The sequence below is a fragment of the Carettochelys insculpta genome, chromosome 6 (assembly GCF_033958435.1).
Source record: "Carettochelys insculpta isolate YL-2023 chromosome 6, ASM3395843v1, whole genome shotgun sequence".
Lineage (NCBI taxonomy): Eukaryota > Metazoa > Chordata > Testudines > Carettochelyidae > Carettochelys > Carettochelys insculpta.
In genome coordinates this window covers 31,376,974-31,397,522 of record NC_134142.1, presented here as the reverse complement: position 1 = coordinate 31,397,522, position 20,549 = coordinate 31,376,974, and the positions used below count along the sequence as shown (strand labels likewise).

The following is a 20,549-nucleotide window of genomic DNA, read 5'->3' as shown; positions in this document are numbered from 1 at the left end:
ATGGTATAGTCCAATCCGTTTTCGCTCCCTACTGCCTAGCTCCGCCTCCTCCCCAGTTCAAAATGGCGGCAGCTGTGGAAGACGTGGGGTGTAGCTGAGGAGGCGGCTGGGGTTCCCCTGTGCTGATCCCTGGGGGTGTAGGGGGCTAGGGGCAGCGGCGTAGGGCTGGTGGTGAGGTAGGTGCCGGGGTGCATCGTCCCCCTGCGTGTTTCCGGGCAGAGCCTGACAGCGCGTCGCACGTTGGCCCTGGCGAGCGAGAAGGCCATTTGACCAGTCTAGACTGATCTCATGGGGGGACTTACCGCATCGCCCCGTCATCAGCGACAGTACGGGGAGGTGCTTCCCTGACCCCGCACTGTCTTGGGCCGGGAGCGACGGGGATGGACCAGTGGGGGAGAGGAAACCCGAGCCGAGGGCGCACTTCCACGGGGAGGCGAGAATGAGTCTGTTCTCACGTCAGAGTGGGGTCACCAGGCTCCCAGGGAACGATGGAGCTGTGAGTGAGAGTGTCGTGTTGGCCTGACTTTCTGCTTAGGGGTACCTGCTAGCCTCCTGGCTATCACGGAGTCAGAGGTGGGGTGTTCTGATGTTATCTCGTTCAGTCCCTGTGGGAGTATGGGTGGACCAAGGGTGGGTGTTGGACAGGATCTCTGGGAAGAGACCTTAACTACTGTTACAGTTAAGAATTTTTTTCTAATGTCTAATCCTGTTTTCTCTTGCTGCAGATTAAGTCTTTTACTTCTTGTCCTGCCTTCAGTGGACACGGAAACCACTTGAGCCTAATCCTGTTAGTGGCCTTTAACATTTGAAGACTATTTTCAGGTCTCTGCCTGCTTTCTTTTCTCAAGACTAAACATGCTTTGCCTTTAGAGAAAGGAGACCCACGTCACTCACGGTTTTCGTTTGTACGTTTGAAAAGCTAAAGTTTCTTTGTAAACTCACATGCTTATAGTGGCCATTAGGAAATGATCTGTTCATGATTCTAAGGAACGGTAAGAGTGAACACCAGAGAATGAAGGTAATAGATTTCAGGCATGCCGACTTTACCAACCTTGGGGACTTAAGTAAGATCCCATGGGTAAGGAGCCTAAGGAAACAGTTTGCAAGAGTTAACAGTTTTTCAGTAGGCCATTATTAAGGGCACAAGAGCATACTACCTCATGGTGAGAAAGATAAGAGTTATCACAAGAGACCAACATGGCCTAACCAACAAATCTTCAATGGTCTGAAACTGAGTGGTGTAAAATCAAAATTAGGGCAAATGATACAGGATGAATATTTAAAAAACATAGATATAGACACAATTAAGATAAGGCACAAAATGAGATCAAACCAGTTGGCAATGTAAAACCTAACAAAAACATTATACAAATACACTAGATGGAAGAGGAAGACTAAGGACAGTGTAGGCCTGTTACTCAGTGCAGAGAATCAATAACAGAAAATTTGAAAATGGCAGAAGTGCTAAATGACTTTTTGCTGAACTTTTCACCAAAGAGATTAGAGGTGATTGGACATCTAACCTAGTGAATGCCAGTGGAAAGGAAGTAGGGTCTGAGATTAAAATGGGGGAGGGGAAAGGGTTTATTTGTTTAAAGACAAGTTAGATGTCTTTAGATCATCAGGACTTCATGAAGTGCATCCTGAAATACTCAAGGTGCTGACTAAAAATATATATTTGAGCCATTAGTTGTCCTTGAAAATTTACAGAAAGCTGGATAGATTCCAGAGGACTGGCAGAAAACAAATACAGTGCCAGACTATAGAAAGAGGCATAGGGACAATCCAGGAGAATTACAGGCCTGTCAGTTTAACTTCAGTATCCAGAGCCTAGAAGATAATGTATGGTCAACGTGTTTGAGAACAAACCCTGTCAAACCAACCTGATAACTTCCTTTGCCAAGGTAACAAGGCTTCTGGATGGAGGAAACAATTGATGGATTACTCTTGGAGGATTTTTTTTACCTCCTGAGTATGTGCAGAATTTGTGGCTCCCTCAGATTTCTTTGCTTCCTCGCAGAAGTATAATTTCTGATGGGGAAGTAAAGGGAAGTTGCAAGAGTGGTCATTGCCCCTCTCCAGAAGCACAAGCATGTCATTTCAGGTGTCCAGAGCAGCCGGCCTAGAGGTAAATCACTGTTTGGGGGTAGGGGAATGCAGGGCTTGGAATACCCCAGGTCGTGGTTCGTACCCTGTGCCAGGATCAGCGACTAGTTCTGGTTGGGCCCCTTCCTTGTCACCTTCAAGGAGCAGCTGGGGTTGGATTGGACTCACCCCAGACACCTTCCCTGACTGCAGGAAACTCTGTGCCCCCACTTCCTGCCCCCACCACTCCTTAGCCATTGAAGGAGGAGTTGCTGTATGGGGAATTGCTCCCCAATTTGACCAACCCCCAGTGCATCCAGGCTTCCCCATACCTAATCCTTCTGCTGAGCCTTACCTGTCTCAGGACCTCCATTGAGCCACTCTCCACACATCAGGATTCTCCCCCCCAGATACACATACTTGAGATTCTCCTCTCTCCAACACTGGGATTTCCACCCCTGCACCTATACCAGCTCCCATAATCAAATCTCCATGCTGATTAACCCATCACTTCATGTGGCCCACCTTGATAGGCCTTCCACATGTGGATCTCTGCTCCCCTGAGCTCCAACCAGCTGCAGCTGGACTCCTGCCCCAACTTCTCCAGCCCCTAGTCTGGCTCCCACAACTACACCCTCTCTCCTGATTCCCATTGCATACCCCCAATACCCTCCAGACATTTTTCATGAGCCTCAACCTTCATCTGGACCCCTTGACAGAGTCCAATTTCCCTCTGCATGGGGAGCTCTCCAGTGAGCCTCTGTGCACAAATTCCCCCCACCTCCAGGTCTACCATGATCACTTCTAGGCCTGTAAGCTGCTATTGGTGACTAGCTCCAAGGTGCCCACAGAGAAGACATACCTCCTTGCAGAGCCCTCCATCGCACAACCTCCATACACAACCTCCATCTTCAAGGCCAGGTGGTAGAGTCCCAGTTGGTGAATCAGAGGCTGATCCTAGCAGAAAGGACCAAAATTAGAGACTTCCTAGTCTGAGGGGAGGTGGGGGGCTTTCCATCCTTTAGAACCCCCTTCATGTTCTCCAAGAGGTGGGAGCAGATTTATTGCTCACCTCTTGTTTTTTACTTGAGGGATCCAATAAATGAGTGTTGCTCATGCTTCCCTCCAGACTTTTTGGTCAGGCCCCTTCTCTGCAAGGCCCCCATCCCCCTGCTCCCTCCCTTCCATAAATCAAAGTAGCTGCATACCTTGCAGTCAGGTTATTTCTGATCTGCACAAAGGGAACACCCTCATGTACTCATGCACTACACCTTTCACTTCCTAACTCTCTGATAGCAAATAGGCCTACTGTCATCTACAAAGGATGAAGAGTGGCAGTTGGCCAGCCTGTACTTCACCCTCATTCCTTAGCCTGTTTGGGATGTCAGTTGATGGCTCCTTCATGGCCATGAGCCTGGATGTGTACTTGGCATGGTTCACGCTCATCCCTAATGCCTGTCCATATTGTGGCATGAGGAGAGACCCTAGCACACACCTGCCTGGAATGTGGCAGGTTGCAGTGTTTTTTTTCCAGAGCCTCATGTTAAGATTCTGTCTGCATTTTACCCTACACTACTTCATATGTATATCCCATCTGTGACTGTACAAAATTGTGAGACTTCATCAACCTCCTACTGTCACTGGCCAGAGTAGCTGTCTACAGTACCAGGAGGAGGATGCTGGGGTCTGACTGGGGGCCTTATTTCTGCTCTTCCCTTTTCTTGCACATCTGGGAAGAGTTCCTCTGGTTGGCATCTGCTGGCTCCCTACGCAGCTTTGATGAGCAGTGGGCACTGTTGGGGTTTTCTGGCGTTCCCCTCTGAATCCCTAGTTTTGAATCTGTGCTCCCCACTTCTGAGCCTGTTATTTCTTCGATGTCCCCTGTGCTCTCTTGGGTCAAGTGGCTTCTCCCACAAGATATCAGGAGTAGCGGGTCTTTAGATGCCAGGCTGCTTTTTGGAATAAGGCTCTACTGAATTTGGACCATAAGAACAGCTATAAAGGCTCAGACCAAATGTCTGTCTAGCTCTGTCTTCCCGTAGTGGCCAGTGCCAGGTGCTTCAGAGGGAATGAGCAGAACAGGTAATCATTAGGTGATGCATCCCTTATTGTCCATTCCCAGCTTCAAGCAAAGAGGCTAAATACCTGTCCACTGAGCTGCCTGTATCCAGATTACCCTACATAGAACTCTCACCCCACTCCTGGATCTCCCTCTGCTAAGCCCCTACAGACTTAGAATCTCCATGCCTGAGCCTGGTGCACCACTCCTAGACTGGGGCCGGGGCTAGGTAAGCATGAGAGATAATGCTCCTTTTGCTATGCTGGTTTGTCTGGTGCAGAGGGGTACAGTCCCAGGCTGTTCTTGGTACAGGGTCAGCCGTTGCACTGTCATGGTCAGGAGCTGTGTCACTGCTGAGTTTTTTGAGGGGTTTTTATGATGGTGGTGGTGCTGCAGGGCGATCTCCTGCCTCTATGCAGCAAGTAGCAATTGCTCCCCACTGCCTTGCTGAAGCCTGTATTTTTTTATTGGCAAATAAAATATGTAAACTTTTGCTGAATTATAATATGCAGACATTTTAATATTTTTGGAGCAGAATTCCCTCAAAAGTAAATTGTTATATGTTGACCTTTGTAAAGCTTCTGATTCTGTCTTATACCCTCTCATTGGCTGTGTCTAGACTAGCTCCCAACTTTGAAAGGGCCTGGTAATTAGGGTGTTGAGAGATTACTAGTGAAGTGCTGCAGTGAATATGCAGCACTTCATTAGGCTAAATCTCCCCCGTGACAACTTTGAAGCGTGGAACTTCGAAGTGCCAGCTTGTGTGTAGCTGTGGGTCAGCTGCTGGTACTTCAAAGTGCCTGCACTACTCCGAAGTCCCTTTAAAATTTTGCAGAGTAAAGGGACTTCGGAGTAGTGCAGGCACTTTGAAGTACCTGCCGCTACATGCAAGCCGGCACTTCAAAGTTTCACACTTGGAAGTTGCCACGGGGGAGATTTAGCCTAATGAAGTGCTGCATATGCAGCTCAGTACTTCATTAGTAATCTCCCAACACCCTAATCGCCATGCCCCCTTCAAAGTTGGGGGCTAGTCTAGACACAGCCATAAACTAGGGAAATAGGGCCTGACTGGAGCTACTCTAAGCTGAGTGCGTAACTGATTGGCAAACAGTTCCCAGAGAGTAGTTTTCAGTGATTCTCAGTGAAGCTGGAAGGAACTATTGAGTGCAGTACTGTAGGGATTAGTCCAGGATCCAGTTCTGCACAATACCTTCACAATATACTTTGTAAGCACACTTTTCATGCCATTATCTAAGTCTGTAGTAGATACCAAGATGGAAGGGCTTGCAGGTTCTTTGGGAACAAGATTACCTCAGGCTTATGAACATTAAAGTTAGGAACTGACTAGTTAATCATACACCTTATTTGGAACTGGAAGTATGGAATCAGGCAGCTGCAGAAACCAAACAAAACCAAGACTAGTACTGTGGTAAATGCAAACTACTAAAATATAAAGGGAAAACTTTTAAAAAATTGACAAAATATTGTTTGTGATTTTTTTATTTGTTTTAAATTAAGAGGAGTTAAACGCATTTTTATCTTGCATAGTAAATTTTCAAAGCTGTAGTAAGTCAATGTGCGCTTACAAACTTTTGAAAGAACAACCATGTTTTATCAGAGTTAGGAATAAACTCCACTCCCAAGATGGTCTTAACTCTGAAGTTCTCTTGTAAAATTCAGAATGAGCTCGTTAAACTGGTGCAATGTTATGAAGTAAATAGAATGAAATTCAGTAAAGACAAATGCAGAATATTACATTAGGTAGGAACAGTCATATACAAAATCAAAAATGACTGCCTAGGAACAAGTGCTGTGGAAAGGGAGTTGGAGTTTATAGTGGATCATAAGTCAACAATTCAACATTGTTACAAAAATGTGAACACCACTCTGGATGTATTATCAGGAGGGTTTTAAGCAAGACAGTCTTCTACTCAGCTGGAGTATTCTGTCCAGTTTGGGCACCACATTTTAGGAAACTGGAAAAAAGTCCACAAGAGATGGAACAAAAATATTAAGTGTAGAAAATATCTATGAGAAAAGATTACAAAAATGGTCTTTTTTTTTTTAAATCTGGAGAAGAGAAGATGAGCAGAGTGGACATAAAAATTTGAGACAAGGGAGAGAAAGAACAGTTCTCATTAACTTTGAGGCTTGGACAAGAAGCATTTGGCTTATTTGCATCAAAAAAGGTTTTGATTGTGCATTATGAAAAAACTTCCTAATTGTTTGGGTAATTAAGTACTGGGACAAATTGCATAGGAAGATTGTGGGATCCCCATCAGAGGTTTTAAGAACAGGTCCAGTGGTTCTCAGACTGGGTCATAACCTTTGTGTTAATAGAGTTGCCAGGCCTAGTGAGTCCAGAGTTGAAGCTTGAGGGCTGAAATCCTGAGCAGTGGGGCTCAGGCTTCGGCTTCAGGCCTGGGCAGCAAGGCTCAGGTTAACATGTAACATCTCCCTGGATGGCGTGGAGTGGCTGGGCTTGGCCTTAGATTTCAGTTCCATCCTTCTTCCTCCCACCACCACCGTCTGAGGGTTGTGTAGTAATTTTTGTGGTGAGAAGGGGTCATGCAATGAAGTTTGAGAACTGTTGGATTAGACAAACACCAGTTATTACTTAGTCCCTTTGAGTACAGAGGACTGGACTGGATGACCACCTGAAGTCCTTGTCTTCTGTTCTTTGATCTAGTTTCTCAAGATTTTTGTCAGTCTGTCTTTATCTTCATCTCCAGTAGAAGCTTGTTTATGTATGCCTATCCACATCCAGCTCTCTTTGGCTGTGTCTACACTTGCATTCCTCTTTTGAAAGAGGCATGAAAATGAGGGAAATTGAAAATGCAGATGAAATGTAGAGTTACATATCTGATGCCTCATTTACATATTCTTTCAAGAGAAGAAAAGCAGCGAAGACTTGGCTCTTTCGAAAGTAAACTCCATCTTTGAAAGAACTCTTCCTATAAAAATGGGAAAGAAGGGTTCTTTTGAAGATGGGTTTTACTTTCAAAAGATCCACGTCCACTGCTTTTCTTCACTCAAAAGAAGAATGTGCAAGTGATGTGCCAGATATGTAAATCTGCACCTCATTTGCATTTGCATTTTCCCTCATTTGCATACCTCTCTCAGAAGAGGCATGTGAGTGTAGACACAACCTTAGTGAACAATCGCTTTTAAATAGGAAATTGCCATATGTTGACTTGCAACATTTCTGATCATTGACATTAACAAAAAATTGTTAGGTTTTAGAGAAATAGTTAAAAACAATTTCAAAGTAAGAACAATATAGCAGCTTAAATGGTGTCAGAAGAATTCTGGTAATTGATAACTAGAATCATCTAGAATCAATACAAAATTATTATTGACTTGCCTATGTTTACACAGATGATAAAATAATGGTCTAAATATCTAAAGTGTTTCAATATTAGCTGTTTACCTTTCTTTTTAAAATACCTGTTTTGGTAAACAGACGTTTGGACAGAAAAATGACGTCCATTATCAAGTTGACTACACTCTCAGGGGTGCAGGAGGAATCTGCTCTGTGCTATCTGCTGCAGGTAGACGAGTTTCGTTTTTTATTGGACTGTGGCTGGGATGAGAATTTTTCAATGGATATCATTGATTCTCTAAGGAAGTAAGTAGTTGCATATCCTTTGTTTTTTAAATAAAGCCCTGAAAACACTTCATGCTTTATAGTATGATATTTCATTTACATGTTACAGAGTAAAAATCCAAAATTTTATATTTGCTGTTTAAAAGTGCATGTATGATAGTGGAAATCATTCTTCTAAAATTTTTTACTATACAGATCTGTTCAGTTTGTATATTCTGAGTTACATTAACTTGCATTGGTTATAAATGTATACTTCTAACATCTGATAGTCCTGCAGAGCCAATAAATACTGCTATGAGATACTGCTGTGCTTGGGCCTGTTCTGGCCTTTGAATTATCAACAGAAGTGACTAAATACAAATAGTATAATCTTCTTTCTGTTTAGCATTTCGATTTAGCTCTTGCTGTTATCATAGAAATGGGGGGTGGGCTAGTAATTTTTTCATGTATTTTTCCTTTTTCTTCTTAGACATGTACACCAGGTTGATGCAGTGCTACTTTCTCACCCTGATCCTCTACATCTTGGTGCACTGCCATATGCAGTTGGAAAAATGGGTTTAAACTGTGCTATTTATGCAACCATTCCTGTATATAAAATGGGACAAATGTTTATGTATGATCTTTATCAGGTATATTTTACTTTATATTTTCACATTTATTTAATTTATTAAACCATTTTATAGAATATGATTATTAGGCTTTTTAATATATTTTTCTCTGTTTCCTTTTTGTTCTAGTCTCGCCACAATACGGAAGATTTTACTCTCTTTACATTGGATGATGTAGATGCAGCTTTTGATAAAATACAGCAGCTCAAGTTCTCTCAAATTGTGAACTTGAAAGGTAAAAACTGCGAAGGATGCAGTAGCTGAGTTGTGTGAATGGATTTACTGTTCATTTTCATTTTAATTTTTTTTTTTTTTTTTTTTTTACAAGAATACCTGACATAGGTCCTCCGGCTCATTAAAAATGGATTAGTGGCACCATGGAGTAGCAGCTCCTCATTGATGTAAGCTGTAATAACTAATTGCCAACTGAGGATTGACCTCCATGATTATAATTCAGAAAAAAAAAAAGCTCAACTCCCATTGCAGTTGGGGTTATGCCAGATAGAATTTGACTCTCCTGTCCTAAGTTTTTTGTTTTGTGTTTTGTTTTTTTTTCCTCCTGATGTTTTCCACATCTCTCAAATACACCTTGTTGTTGAAGGTAACATTATTGACAGCTGCTTACATATTTTCCTGAAGTGAAAAGGAGCACAAATCAAAACACAAAATCGAGTTCTTCAAGAACTGAAATAGAGAGGAGTGTTGAAGATTTCTGCCAAAATTGTAACAGTTTGAGGCAGTGTTTCTCAAGCAGAGGTTCTCACACCCCTAGGGATATGCAGAGGTCCTTCAAGGGCACATCAGCTTTTGTAGAGATTTATATGGATTTACAGCAGGCTACTTAAAAAGCAGTAGCCAAGTCAGTTTAAACTAAAATTTCATAAGAATACTTGCTTTTACTGGTATGTGTATACTATGCAGATAAAATATTCATATGCCAAGTGATTTATTTTATAATTATATGGTGAAAATGAGAAAACAATTTTTCAGTAGTTCAGTATGCTGTGACATTTTTATGTTTGATTTTTGTAAGCTAGTGGATTTTAAATGAGGTGAACATTGGAGATGCACAAGACAGATCAGACTCCTTAAAAGAGTACTGTGATCTGGAAAATTGAGAACCACTGGTTTAAGGCATTAACTCATTTATGGAGAGAACTTAAGTCCCATGCACACTAACTAAACCAAATGAGAAGACAAGTAAAGTTTGTGTCGTCGTCTTATGAATCCCCTGATTTGTTATATTTGTAATGTAAATGAGTTCAGAGACTACACATTGGAGACTTCCAAGATTAGAATGTTAGGGCTGGTTACAGGCAAAGTTTATGCTCCCTCTGTCATCAATTCTAAGAGTATTTCCATGAGGATAAGTGGCATATTACCTATACTGTGGCACACTATAAACACATTTCCGTATATTTTTCTTAAGAGACAAGTGTGTGTCCTCAAGGTCTGGCTGATTTCTAATCTGTGTAACTCCAAACACCTTGTGTCATTTCCTAGAAACTTTAATTATATAAAACTTGCTGTTAGGTCTGCAATATTGCTGTATGATTAAATGCATCCACTCTCAATTCCAGAGATGGTTGCATTTCACCTGAACATTTGTGTGTTATATTGATAGAATAACTGGCAAAAAGTGTTATCAGTTGTGTGCAATGTTCCCTCTAATCTTTTCCACCCATGTGCTGAATAATTTTATGTGCACCAAGGCATTTGTGAGTGTGCACCACCAGTAGAAACAAAAAAAAAAAACCTGCAGAAGCTCTACTGATCAGCTGGGCAGCATACGAATTTCTCCTGAGTGGCCACACAAGTGCACAGCTTACAGCAAACACTAATTATGTGTTTCATGGGCATTGCAGCTATGCTGGAACAACCTGAGATTGATATACCTGGGATTGGTATACGTTAACCTGAGATTGGTATACCTTTTGCAGCTCTCTACTTTCTGGAGACCACATGGAGAAGAATCCCTAATTACAGGGAATGCTGGAGACTTACACAATTGTTAGTAGTCAATCTGGAGGGAATATTGATTTCTGTCTTACCTGACACACTCCCCCACACTCAGTAGTAAGTTGGGGTTAGTGGTTTATTTTAGACTACCCTGTGACTGGGATAATATATTGTAAGGTGTGTGCAATATCTGAAATATTGAGAGGTTACAATATTGTTTCTCTAGGGAAAGGGCACGGTCTTTCTATTACACCACTGCCAGCTGGTCACATGATAGGAGGCACAATTTGGAAGATTGTTAAAGATGGAGAAGAAGAAATTGTTTATGCTGTTGACTTCAACCACAAGAGGGAGATGTACGTACAGCACAGCAAATAATTTTTATCCGCAAATTTCTGTTGGTATTGCTATGTAATTTAACAGTACCTAATAAATACTTGCATTGGCATGAAATATTAAGATTGCCAACTTCACTTCAACTCAGATAGCTTGATTTGATGGTGGTATGTACATCAGAGCATTAAGGTCTCTGTTTCCTCCTTCTGAAATTGTTTTCAATTTAATTTTAAGTTTTGAAGCACCAAATGTTCAGTTCTGCAGCTGGGGGAATAGAGGGAAATCTCCCCCCCAACCACCTGAAAAGAGAGAATATAAAATATAAATAGCATCTTTTAAATAAAAATTAAAAATGATTCTATGAGGAAGAATGAGACAATAATAAACAGCCGTTTCTTGTATCAGGGATAAAAGAATCCTGCTAAAAACCCATATGTAGTGGAAGTTACAATTGATGTGTTGGGAGTGAGGACAGATGTAAATGCTGCATAGTAATTTAGCTATAAAATGCAGATAGCAAAGGTTCCAGTGGGGGGCAATTCTTGGGGAAAGGAGAGTTTGAATCTTAGATTTATATTTCTAGACAATTGCTGTTTTCGTTTTCATTTTCTCCTGTGACCAAAATGTGATTACAAGCAAACATTACCCTGTAAGAATATTCACAGGTAGTCTTATAAAGGAGTAATTTGAGAATAAATCAGTAGGACAGACATTTAGAAAATGGAAAAAAAACATGTAGGTGACTTGGTACTTAAAATAAGTGAATCATATTTAGGTTTTTGTGGAACTCTTTCAGATCCTTTAAAAGAGGGACTAGGATTCTCTTGAGACAAATTCTCTTCCCCCACTCCCACAAGAAAGAGAATTTATATTCTGTATTGTTTTAAGATGATTTTAAATTAAAATATATTAAACTGATAAATGGAGACGAGAGTGCTATTTTCCTAATTTGACAGAGTGAAAGAAGTTTACAGACTTAAAGCATAAAATATTTGGTGTTTGCTTGTCTTCAGCTAAGTTGAAAGGGTGGCAAGAGATTTTGGGGAAGGAGGGGCCCAAAAAGTAGGAAATTAAATCAGAGTGAAATTCCCTCGCTTTTGACCTAAACAAAACTCTTCTCGCTAAACATAAGTACATGCTTATGAAGCCAGATCATAAACTCCATGCTCCAGTATATTTTCTCTTAAGAAATATCATCTGATTCTTACAATGAGAGAGATTTTTGCAAGGGTTGTTTTTACTTTTTTGATAGGACTCTAATGGAAAAAAATGTTATACTGTCAGCTTATCACTTTGGAAACTGGTTCTTAAGACACTGTTTTGTCTTGTCTGTAAAAATGCAAAAAACTGAAGTTGAGTGGTCTAATTTTTTTTTCCTTCAGCCATTTAAATGGATGTTCTCTGGAAATGCTGAGCAGGCCTTCACTGCTTATCACAGATTCTTTTAATGCTACTTACATACAACCCAGACGGAAGCAAAGAGATGAACAACTGTTAAGTATGTATTTTGCTAAATCAGTTAAAGCAATAATAATGGAAAAAGTTTTTCAAATGAGTTATAAAGTCTTTCCTTCTACAATAAATGCAGTATACATGAAAATTGTGAATCCTTAATTTTTGTTTGCTACTCAGTTAATTTTATTTTTTCTAAGACTTACCTGTAAATAAATATATCTTGAGATAAAAAGTGAATGTCTGCCTCCTAAAATTGGTTGAAAGACTTCATGATTTGATTTAGCCTGAGCTGATCCATTCCTGTGAGATAAGTTACTTGGGCCTTGTTTAAAAATACTTAAATGAGTTAAAAGAAACAATTACTATTACTGTTAAATAGTAAGGTCATACCTGTGTAAGAGGGCCCTAGCTCCCATTAATGTCTCTTTTAAGCTAAGATTTTCCATGCTGCTTATGGTCATTCAACCTTGGTTTACTTTTCCTCTGATTATAGTTGATGATTGACAGATAAGATATTTTTTCCCCTTCTAATTATGGTTATCAGTGCAGTTACTAGATTTTATTTTATTTCTTCTCTACCATCCTATTCCAGCTAATGTCTTGGAGACGTTACGAGGTGATGGAAATGTGTTAATAGCTGTGGATACAGCAGGCAGAGTTCTGGAACTTGCTCAACTTCTTGATCAGATTTGGAGAACAAAAGATGCAGGGTTAGGAGTCTATTCTTTAGCACTTTTAAATAACGTCAGCTACAATGTGGTGGAGTTTTCTAAATCACAGGTGGGTTCTGGCATGAAAATAAATTTATGAAGTGGATAATTAATTTCATAATGCTGCTTGATAACAATACGCTTTATTGAAGAATATATAGTTCTGGTTAATGTGAAGAAAATTTTCTGTGTTAGTGGTCTGATTCCCTGTTCCAGAGTGGGTACTCATGATTTGAATTCCCTCCATTAAGTAATATACCACCAGAATACTACCAGTGACATGACTTGATAGATAGGGAAATCCATTTTCTTTGTACCACATGCCCTGTTAGCCTGGGTTGCCAGTGTTATAAAGGAATTTTTTACAAATACCTAAATTTATGTGCAAGATATGTGGTTGCCCACAAAGAGGTATCGGTAAAGACATTAATTTGAAGTGTGTGCACCCTGTGCCTATCAACTTGAAAGTCTATAGAAGAGCATTTTTAATGCTGTTAGGTGTAAATATAGAGTTTGTAGGTTGGTTTTAGTTGTTACAAAGTACCATGTAAAGCCTACAAAAGATATAACCCTTTTTTTTTTTTTCCAACATCACCTTTAGGTTGAGTGGATGAGTGACAAACTGATGAGGTGTTTTGAAGACAAGAGGAACAATCCATTTCAATTCCGCCATCTCTCATTATGTCATAGTCTTTCTGACCTGGCTCGAGTGCCTAGCCCCAAAGTTGTACTTGCCAGCCAACCTGATTTGGAATGTGGGTTTTCAAGAGATCTCTTTATACAATGGTGTCAGGATTCCAAAAACTCTGTAATTTTAACTTATCGGACCACACCTGGCACGCTAGCACGATTCCTTATAGATAATCCTTCTGAAAAAGTTATAGATATAGAGGTAAGAAAATATGTTACAAGTCAGATTTTCTGATGTTTATCAACTGTGGCAGTGTGTGCAAGACCTAGCTTAAATTTCTTTTTTTGATTTTACTATTGAGAACTTTGTCTAAATGCTGAGTAACTTCAATAGCCACTTGTTTCCTAATGTATCAAACTGTAATTCGAGGTAAGACTGGCATAATCAAAAAAGGATAAGATCAAAAATAGGTTTTATAGTAGGGAGTTATATAATATTAGCTAAAGGTTATGAAATCAGTAGAGAAAGCAGGGAAATTGCAAAAAAAAAAAAAAAAACCAAAAAAAAAACCTTTTACATTACAGAATCACAGACACATTACAGTCAATAGACTGTAATTGTACAGTTTCCAATCAACTTTTAGATGATGAGGTACAGTGGCCTGTTTGGAAAAAATAAAATTATCTGGGAAAACAAAGTCAAGCTGAGTGTTTTTTATTTTCTACACTTCATTTTACCATCTTAAATCTGTTGTGTTAATACAAAAGTTGACTTACACAGTTGATGTCAATAATTTTTCATACCTTACCGGCCCCTGATTCCACCAGCCAAATGTTATGGTTCATATGGGAATGCGTCTGTGACTTAAAGGGTTATTTAGCAATTCCCATATAGATTCTCCATCTTTCTTTGTATAATTTCTTAAATGTATTGTATGAGACTTCATGCATTCTTATCCTTGGGATTCAGTCTTATTTAGAAAAACTTCTACTCTGATATGCCATCTTTAAAACCAGAGTGTAATTTGCTGTTGTTTCCTATAGTACTATTCAACTTTGGCATTATGTTTGTCATTGGCAAATATAGGGAAATCAGAGTGCCAAAACCAATTATTGATATTGAATTTTGCCCTGTTCAGTTACGGAAAGAAAGGGAAAAATAATTTCTCCACTGTAAGAAACTAAATGAAGATCAGTTTCAATTTAGGAATTTTGTAAAGTGAATCAGTTGGCTTTAATACAGCTTTAGTATGACTGTTTTACTGTTAAGCATGGTAATATTATATTTGCTCAGTTTTAATGGTATTAGGGATTTTATTTCCATTTTAGAGTTGTTACTACTCAGTTGGATGTGGATGGTAGAATGTTCACTTAATCAGTCTAGTATCCTGATATTGTTTATGACTGAGTAAAAATTTTAATGAGTGGAACAGAAAGGAAATTGAGATTTTTTTTGTAGTTCTTTATCCTAATATATTTTCCCTTCCTTTTATATTTTTGCTTATACACACACTTTTTTTCTTTTTAGTTGAGGAAACGTGTTAAACTTGAAGGGAAGGAACTTGAAGAGTACCTAGAAAAGGAGAAACTAAAGAAAGAAGCAGCTAAAAAGTTAGAACAGTCCAAAGAGTACGTATTTCCTATTTATGCAGTAGGCTCTTGATGCTGAAGACATAACCTCTGAGTAATCAATATACCACCTTACTACCTTTTGGAAATAGCTGAAATTTGTAGCTTTTGTAGGTGAAAATATGTCAGATCGTAGTCAGTTATGGTGTTCTGTTTTAATGGGCCCTTGCGGCAGATCTCTTTGACAATCACATGAGCTGTCTGAAGTTTGTAAATCATCTTAGTTCTCCAACAGTAACTGATTTTTAATGTTTCTATGTTTATTTAATTGCAGAATTAGGCATGTGATGGTCTCAGTGGCAGGCAATAACTAGCAAATGTTTGATATGAAGTGTAAAATCACTGTGTGTGTGAGTGAGAGTGAGAGAGATTCAATTTAAAGATATAACTTCATAAATCCATTTTGGGGTAATATTTCAGGGCAGATATTGATTCCAGTGATGAGAGTGATGTTGAAGAAGATATTGATCAGCCATCAGTACATAAAACTAAACATGACTTGATGATGAAAGGTGAAGGTAGCCGAAAAGGAAGTTTCTTCAAACAGGCCAAAAAATCTTATCCAATGTTTCCAGCCCCAGAAGAAAGAATTAAATGGGACGAATATGGGGAAATTATCAAGTATGTGCCGTAAACAATAGTAAGATTATTTGTATGGTGTTTTTGTTTTTGAAGCAGTTGCAACAGGCCTGTAACTATTATCCCTGCCGTAGACAAAGGATAACAGGCAGAAGTTAAGACAAGTTACCGTAGGCCCCTTAAAAAAATTAGTGATAGGTGAGGACTGAAATTAAGGAGTTCCTACCTTTTTCCTCATGCTGAGTCCATTTTAATTGTGCTGTCTGTCTAGGCACTTTATTTATCTAGTAGAGAGTAGCCATTACATTCTTTTCTGTTCACTGTGAACCTGATTTTTGTTTAAATTACACCATCTGATTTAGAAACCGTATAATGAAAAGGAGGGAAAACATCCTCTTTCCTGGAAGCCAGCAGCTCCTATCTGCCTTTTAAGGAATGCCTACTAAAAATATTGCTTATCTGGGCAGAATAATCTTGAGCATATTGGAATCTCAGAAACATTTCTGCTGGACTTACAGGCCATGTCTACATTGATGTCTTAATTCGGGAATAAGGGACTGGTGACGGGGGTTTAGCCTGCACAGGCATGTCCACATAACTTCTTGACTGCTGGCAGCCCCCTCTACTGAGAGGGAAGTCCTGTGCAGTTATGCAAACAAGGAACCATTTGCAATTTCTAAAACCCTCATTAGCATAGTGCTGTGGGAGCAACACTATGCTCCAGGGCTGTGTAGATGTGCCCCATACTTTTAATTGCAAAGAAGATCAATGGTAGTATAGTGTAATCTTTAAATGTTGTATGGCACCTAAACTCGAGTCGTGGTGTTACTTTAACATAAATAATTAAATAATCCAATATTAGGCCTGAGGATTTCCTAGTTCCAGAGCTTCAAGCAACTGAAGAAGAAAAGAGTAAATTAGAATCTGGTCTGACAAATGGAGATGAACCTATGGACCAAGATTTATCAGATGTTCCTACCAAATGTATTTCAGCAACAGAATCAATGGAAATAAAGTAAGTGATTTTTTGATAAGTTCACAGCTAGAGGGAACTGTTTGTCAGAGATTCACAATTGAAATGGCTGATACATTGCAAACAGTGTTCAATTGCTTACATTTAGAGGAGGGAGGGTCCCTCAAAAGTGTTTTTCATACTGAAACTTCATGATGGCTATTGTCTTCCAAATCCAGAGGGAGATTTAAGGAACTGCATCAATCTAGCATTAAATTATTATTAGAGCATCCAGGAGGCCTTGTATGAAAAGGGATAAAAGAAGATTTTTGACCCTCTCTCCCTTATCCCCACTTCTGCATTGTGTTTGGGTGGCTTCAGAGGGCTCAAGGAGAAATCTAAGGGTGCAAGCTCTGTATTGGGCTTTTATATATGGCCCAACTGTGGCCTTCTTCCCACTCCCTTCATTTTGCAGTCTCTAGCATTTTGGGAGGCATAGTGTGCATAAAACTACTGATATTTTGATCTATACTACAAGCCACATGGGGGACGCTTCTGTAACCTACAGCAGCCCCACCTCCCTGGGCTGCCTAAACTAGACTATGGCCTATCTTTGAGTCAGGAAGCACAAGGTAGCTTAAAACTTCCTGTAGGCTGCACCTTGAGTGCTACTTCTCCTGTAGGTGACACAGAATTTGATTCATGGCTTCTATTCAGAAGAACTTAGTCTACTTTTATACATGATGAGGGATATTGCAAGAGGGGAAATGGGAGAGGAAGCACAAGCGTTATGGTAATAAGACATCATAATTATTCGTTCTACATTTAGGACATAAAGCCTTAAGAATTTTTTTTCTTTTTAAATCAAATTAGAGCCAGAGTTACATACATAGACTATGAAGGACGCTCAGACGGCGATTCCATTAAAAAAATCATTAACCAGATGAAGCCACGACAGTTGATCATTGTCCATGGTCCACCTGAGGCCAGCCAGGACCTTTCGGAGTCTTGCAGAGCTTTTGGTGGGAAAGATATTAAAGTTTATATGCCTAAACTGCATGAAACTGTAGATGCTACCAGTGAGACACACATCTATCAGGTAAGATAGAGGAATTCGTCAATTGTATGAATATAGAGGAATGTGAGAGCTTACGTTGATCCAAATTCTGTCATTTTGGTTGTGTCTTTTGGAGGGGAAAAATAATGGCATGAGCATTTGCATCCAATCATACTGGGGAAAGTTCCTGGGGAAAGATGGGAATATTTCTATCATAATCTCATGGGCTGTGTCTACACTTGTATTCCTCTTTTGAAAGAGATATGCAAATGAGGTGCAGGTTTGCATATCTGGCACCCTATTTGCATATTATTTCAAAAGAGCTTCTTTCGAGAGAAGAAAAGCAGTATAGATGCAACTCTTTCAAAAGTAAACCCCATCTTCAAAAAAATCATTCTTCCCATAAAAGAAGACAATTTTAGTGGGAAGAATGATTCTTTCGAAGATAGAGTTTACTTTCGAAGGAGCAGTGACTACACTGCTTTTCTTCTTTCGAAAAAGCATACGCAAATAAGGTGCCAGATATGCAAATCAACACCTCATTTGCATTTTAAATTTCCCTCATTTGCATACCTGTTTCGAAAGAGGAATGCAGGTGTAGGCACAGCCATGGATATTGCATATGCCATAGCTATACGTTATAAATGCAATCACTGCATTAATAGAATTTTAGTATTACATATTTAAGCCTACAATTATAATGTGCAAAAAGAAAGTATTTCATTCAGCTTGCGCTGTTGAGCACATTTTATGTATTTAGGTATGGATTTGAGTTCTACTCCTGCATTCCTTTTATGTCCAAAATTCTTATTGAAGCTGTTTGTAAGAGTTTTGGGTGCAAAAGAAATAGCCCAAATATTCACTGACGACACAAATACCAACTAAGGGCAAGTTAACATCACTAAAAACATAACTAAACTCTTTCTCTCTCTCTGTAACATGAAAGAAACTAGAGAAATTGCATGAGCATGTCAGCATTATAAATGGTTACAGTGAAGCTTTGAAGCAGAGATCTCATGCAGGGATTAGGGAGACGAGTATACACTTCACTTTGAAGGGAGTGGGCATAAATACGAGCATACAAGTGCTGGATGGGGAAGTGAAAATGGAAATCTAAGCTGAAATACTTTTCAAAGTTGTGTTTGATTTTTTTTAAAAAGAGAAACAGGTTAAAATTCTAATACCTGTAGTATTACAATGTTTCTTTTATACTGTTCTAAAACAAAACATTCTAACTTTTCATTTTGGAAAAAAGGTGCTTATAACTTATATTTTAATAAAAATGTCAAAATAGCAAAATATTTTGATAAACCTGAAACCATTTTTTTTATAATTTTCCTTTCTGGAGAACCTCAGAACTTCTAAGTTCCATTGCAATCCAGAAAAATGTCCGATTTCAAAATTTGTTAGGAAAAAAAATTCTGCTCTCTTCACATGCCTTTGCTATTTCTGTTATTGATTTAACAGGGTACATAACACCTTAAGAGAAATGGGTGGGGGCATCAGAAAATGAAGAAGAAATCAAATTTGGTTTTGGGAGCATTGTGGTGGGTGTGTTATAATGAAACCTTTGCAAGTGTCCTTCATTCATTTAACCCCAAAGCAGCATCTGGGCCTGGGCATACAGTGTCACTGTGAATAGTGATGTCTCAAAGAAGGTGGGTTTTTATTGGAATCTGTTATAATTTTAGATCCCAGTTAAATGTGGTTCAAAGTGATGTTTTAGCTACTTAAGGTTTAGATTTTTAATATTTTTTCCCATCATGACTAATAAATAATTATGTAAATGCCCTTTTAAATGCAAAGTTGATATGCTGTGCACCTTTTTTTAATCGCTTCACTAATTTAAATATAGCAGAAGAAGCCATTCTTAAACATCCCAAGACCGATCAAGGATAGTTTCAACACAGCTCCAACAAGATCTTGCTGTCTCAAAAGAGACAATCTCATCTGCCTATCTTTACCAAGAAAACAGAAACATTTGCTTGTTTTTCTTGTTTTTTCTCTGCTGCTTTCCAAACCCACTGTAAGTGACAGAAACGGATTGCACCATAAGGTTGTGCCATATTGCTATTCTTTTTTCCTTAAAGAGTGTGATTGATCCAAACATGGAGTCATAATGAATGGGGAAATAATTAATTTTAAAAAGTGTGGAGTTAAGAGTCTGTGAAATTTGTTGTCAAGTTTGCGTTCATAAATGAGTGAGTACAGTTTTTGTCTGTGTGCAATTTAGGTCAGGTTAAAAGATTCTCTGGTCAGCTCTCTTCAGTTCTGTAAAGCAAAAGATGCAGAGCTAGCTTGGATAGATGGTGTCCTGGACATGCGGGTTTCGAAAGTAGATACAGGAGTAATTCTGGAAGAAGGAGAGCTGAGGGAAGATGGAGAAGACATGGAAATGCAAGTGGATGTGCCTTCTTCTGACTCCAGTGTTATTGCGCAGCAAAAGGCCATGAAGAGTCTGTTTGATGATGATGATAAAGAAATATGTGAGGAGAGTGAAATCATTCCCACTCTAGAACCACTGCCACCACATGAGGTAGAAAAGCTTTTGCATTACCTTGTCTGTGACCTCTCTTACATTTGTGGGGATGAATTGAAGATATAATTTTTTCAACATTTTGGGTCTTAGTGGAACTTTTTCAGATAAAAGTCTTGTTAAAGACAGAAGCTTGCTCGAGTAAGGACTCCACTATCAGACTGTTTGCATTGTAAATTTGTGTCTTAGTGTGTTTTTTACAGTTTTTACGCTGCTGCTGCTTTCTTTGTTCAGAATGTGAGCTCTAAAGGCAGAGAATAGCTCTATATTATATATAACATACAGTTCCTGCCACAATGTGACCATCTCAGATGAGGCTTCTAGCTATTGATGCAATACAAATTGTT

At 39.2% G+C, this 20,549-nt stretch overlaps 1 protein-coding gene across 4 annotated transcripts in view; it reads left to right on the top strand.

Moving 5' to 3' along the window:
* Window positions 1-56: 56 nt before the first annotated feature.
* Window positions 57-20,549, top strand: part of CPSF2 (cleavage and polyadenylation specific factor 2) — a 32,827-nt gene continuing 12,334 nt past the window's right edge. For 2 of the 4 annotated variants that reach the window (XR_012645905.1, XM_074996602.1), the window contains exons 1-14: window positions 57-176; window positions 726-822; window positions 7,608-7,772; window positions 8,221-8,380; window positions 8,489-8,594; window positions 10,545-10,674; window positions 12,037-12,152; window positions 12,702-12,889; window positions 13,421-13,711; window positions 14,978-15,078; window positions 15,499-15,699; window positions 16,520-16,672; window positions 17,483-17,708; window positions 19,900-20,202. Coding sequence is in view for 3 of the 4 variants with exons in the window: in XM_074996602.1 (XP_074852703.1) it covers window positions 7,624-7,772; window positions 8,221-8,380; window positions 8,489-8,594; window positions 10,545-10,674; window positions 12,037-12,152; window positions 12,702-12,889; window positions 13,421-13,711; window positions 14,978-15,078; window positions 15,499-15,699; window positions 16,520-16,672; window positions 17,483-17,708; window positions 19,900-20,202 (2,124 nt within the window). In the remaining variant the exon portion in view is untranslated. Of the gene's footprint in view, window positions 177-223; window positions 574-725; window positions 823-7,607; window positions 7,773-8,220; window positions 8,381-8,488; window positions 8,595-8,701; window positions 8,761-10,544; window positions 10,675-12,036; window positions 12,153-12,701; window positions 12,890-13,420; window positions 13,712-14,977; window positions 15,079-15,498; window positions 15,700-16,519; window positions 16,673-17,482; window positions 17,709-19,899; window positions 20,203-20,549 lie in introns of those variants that run through there. The other 2 variants (XM_074996604.1, XM_074996605.1) reach the window with 2 other exon arrangements.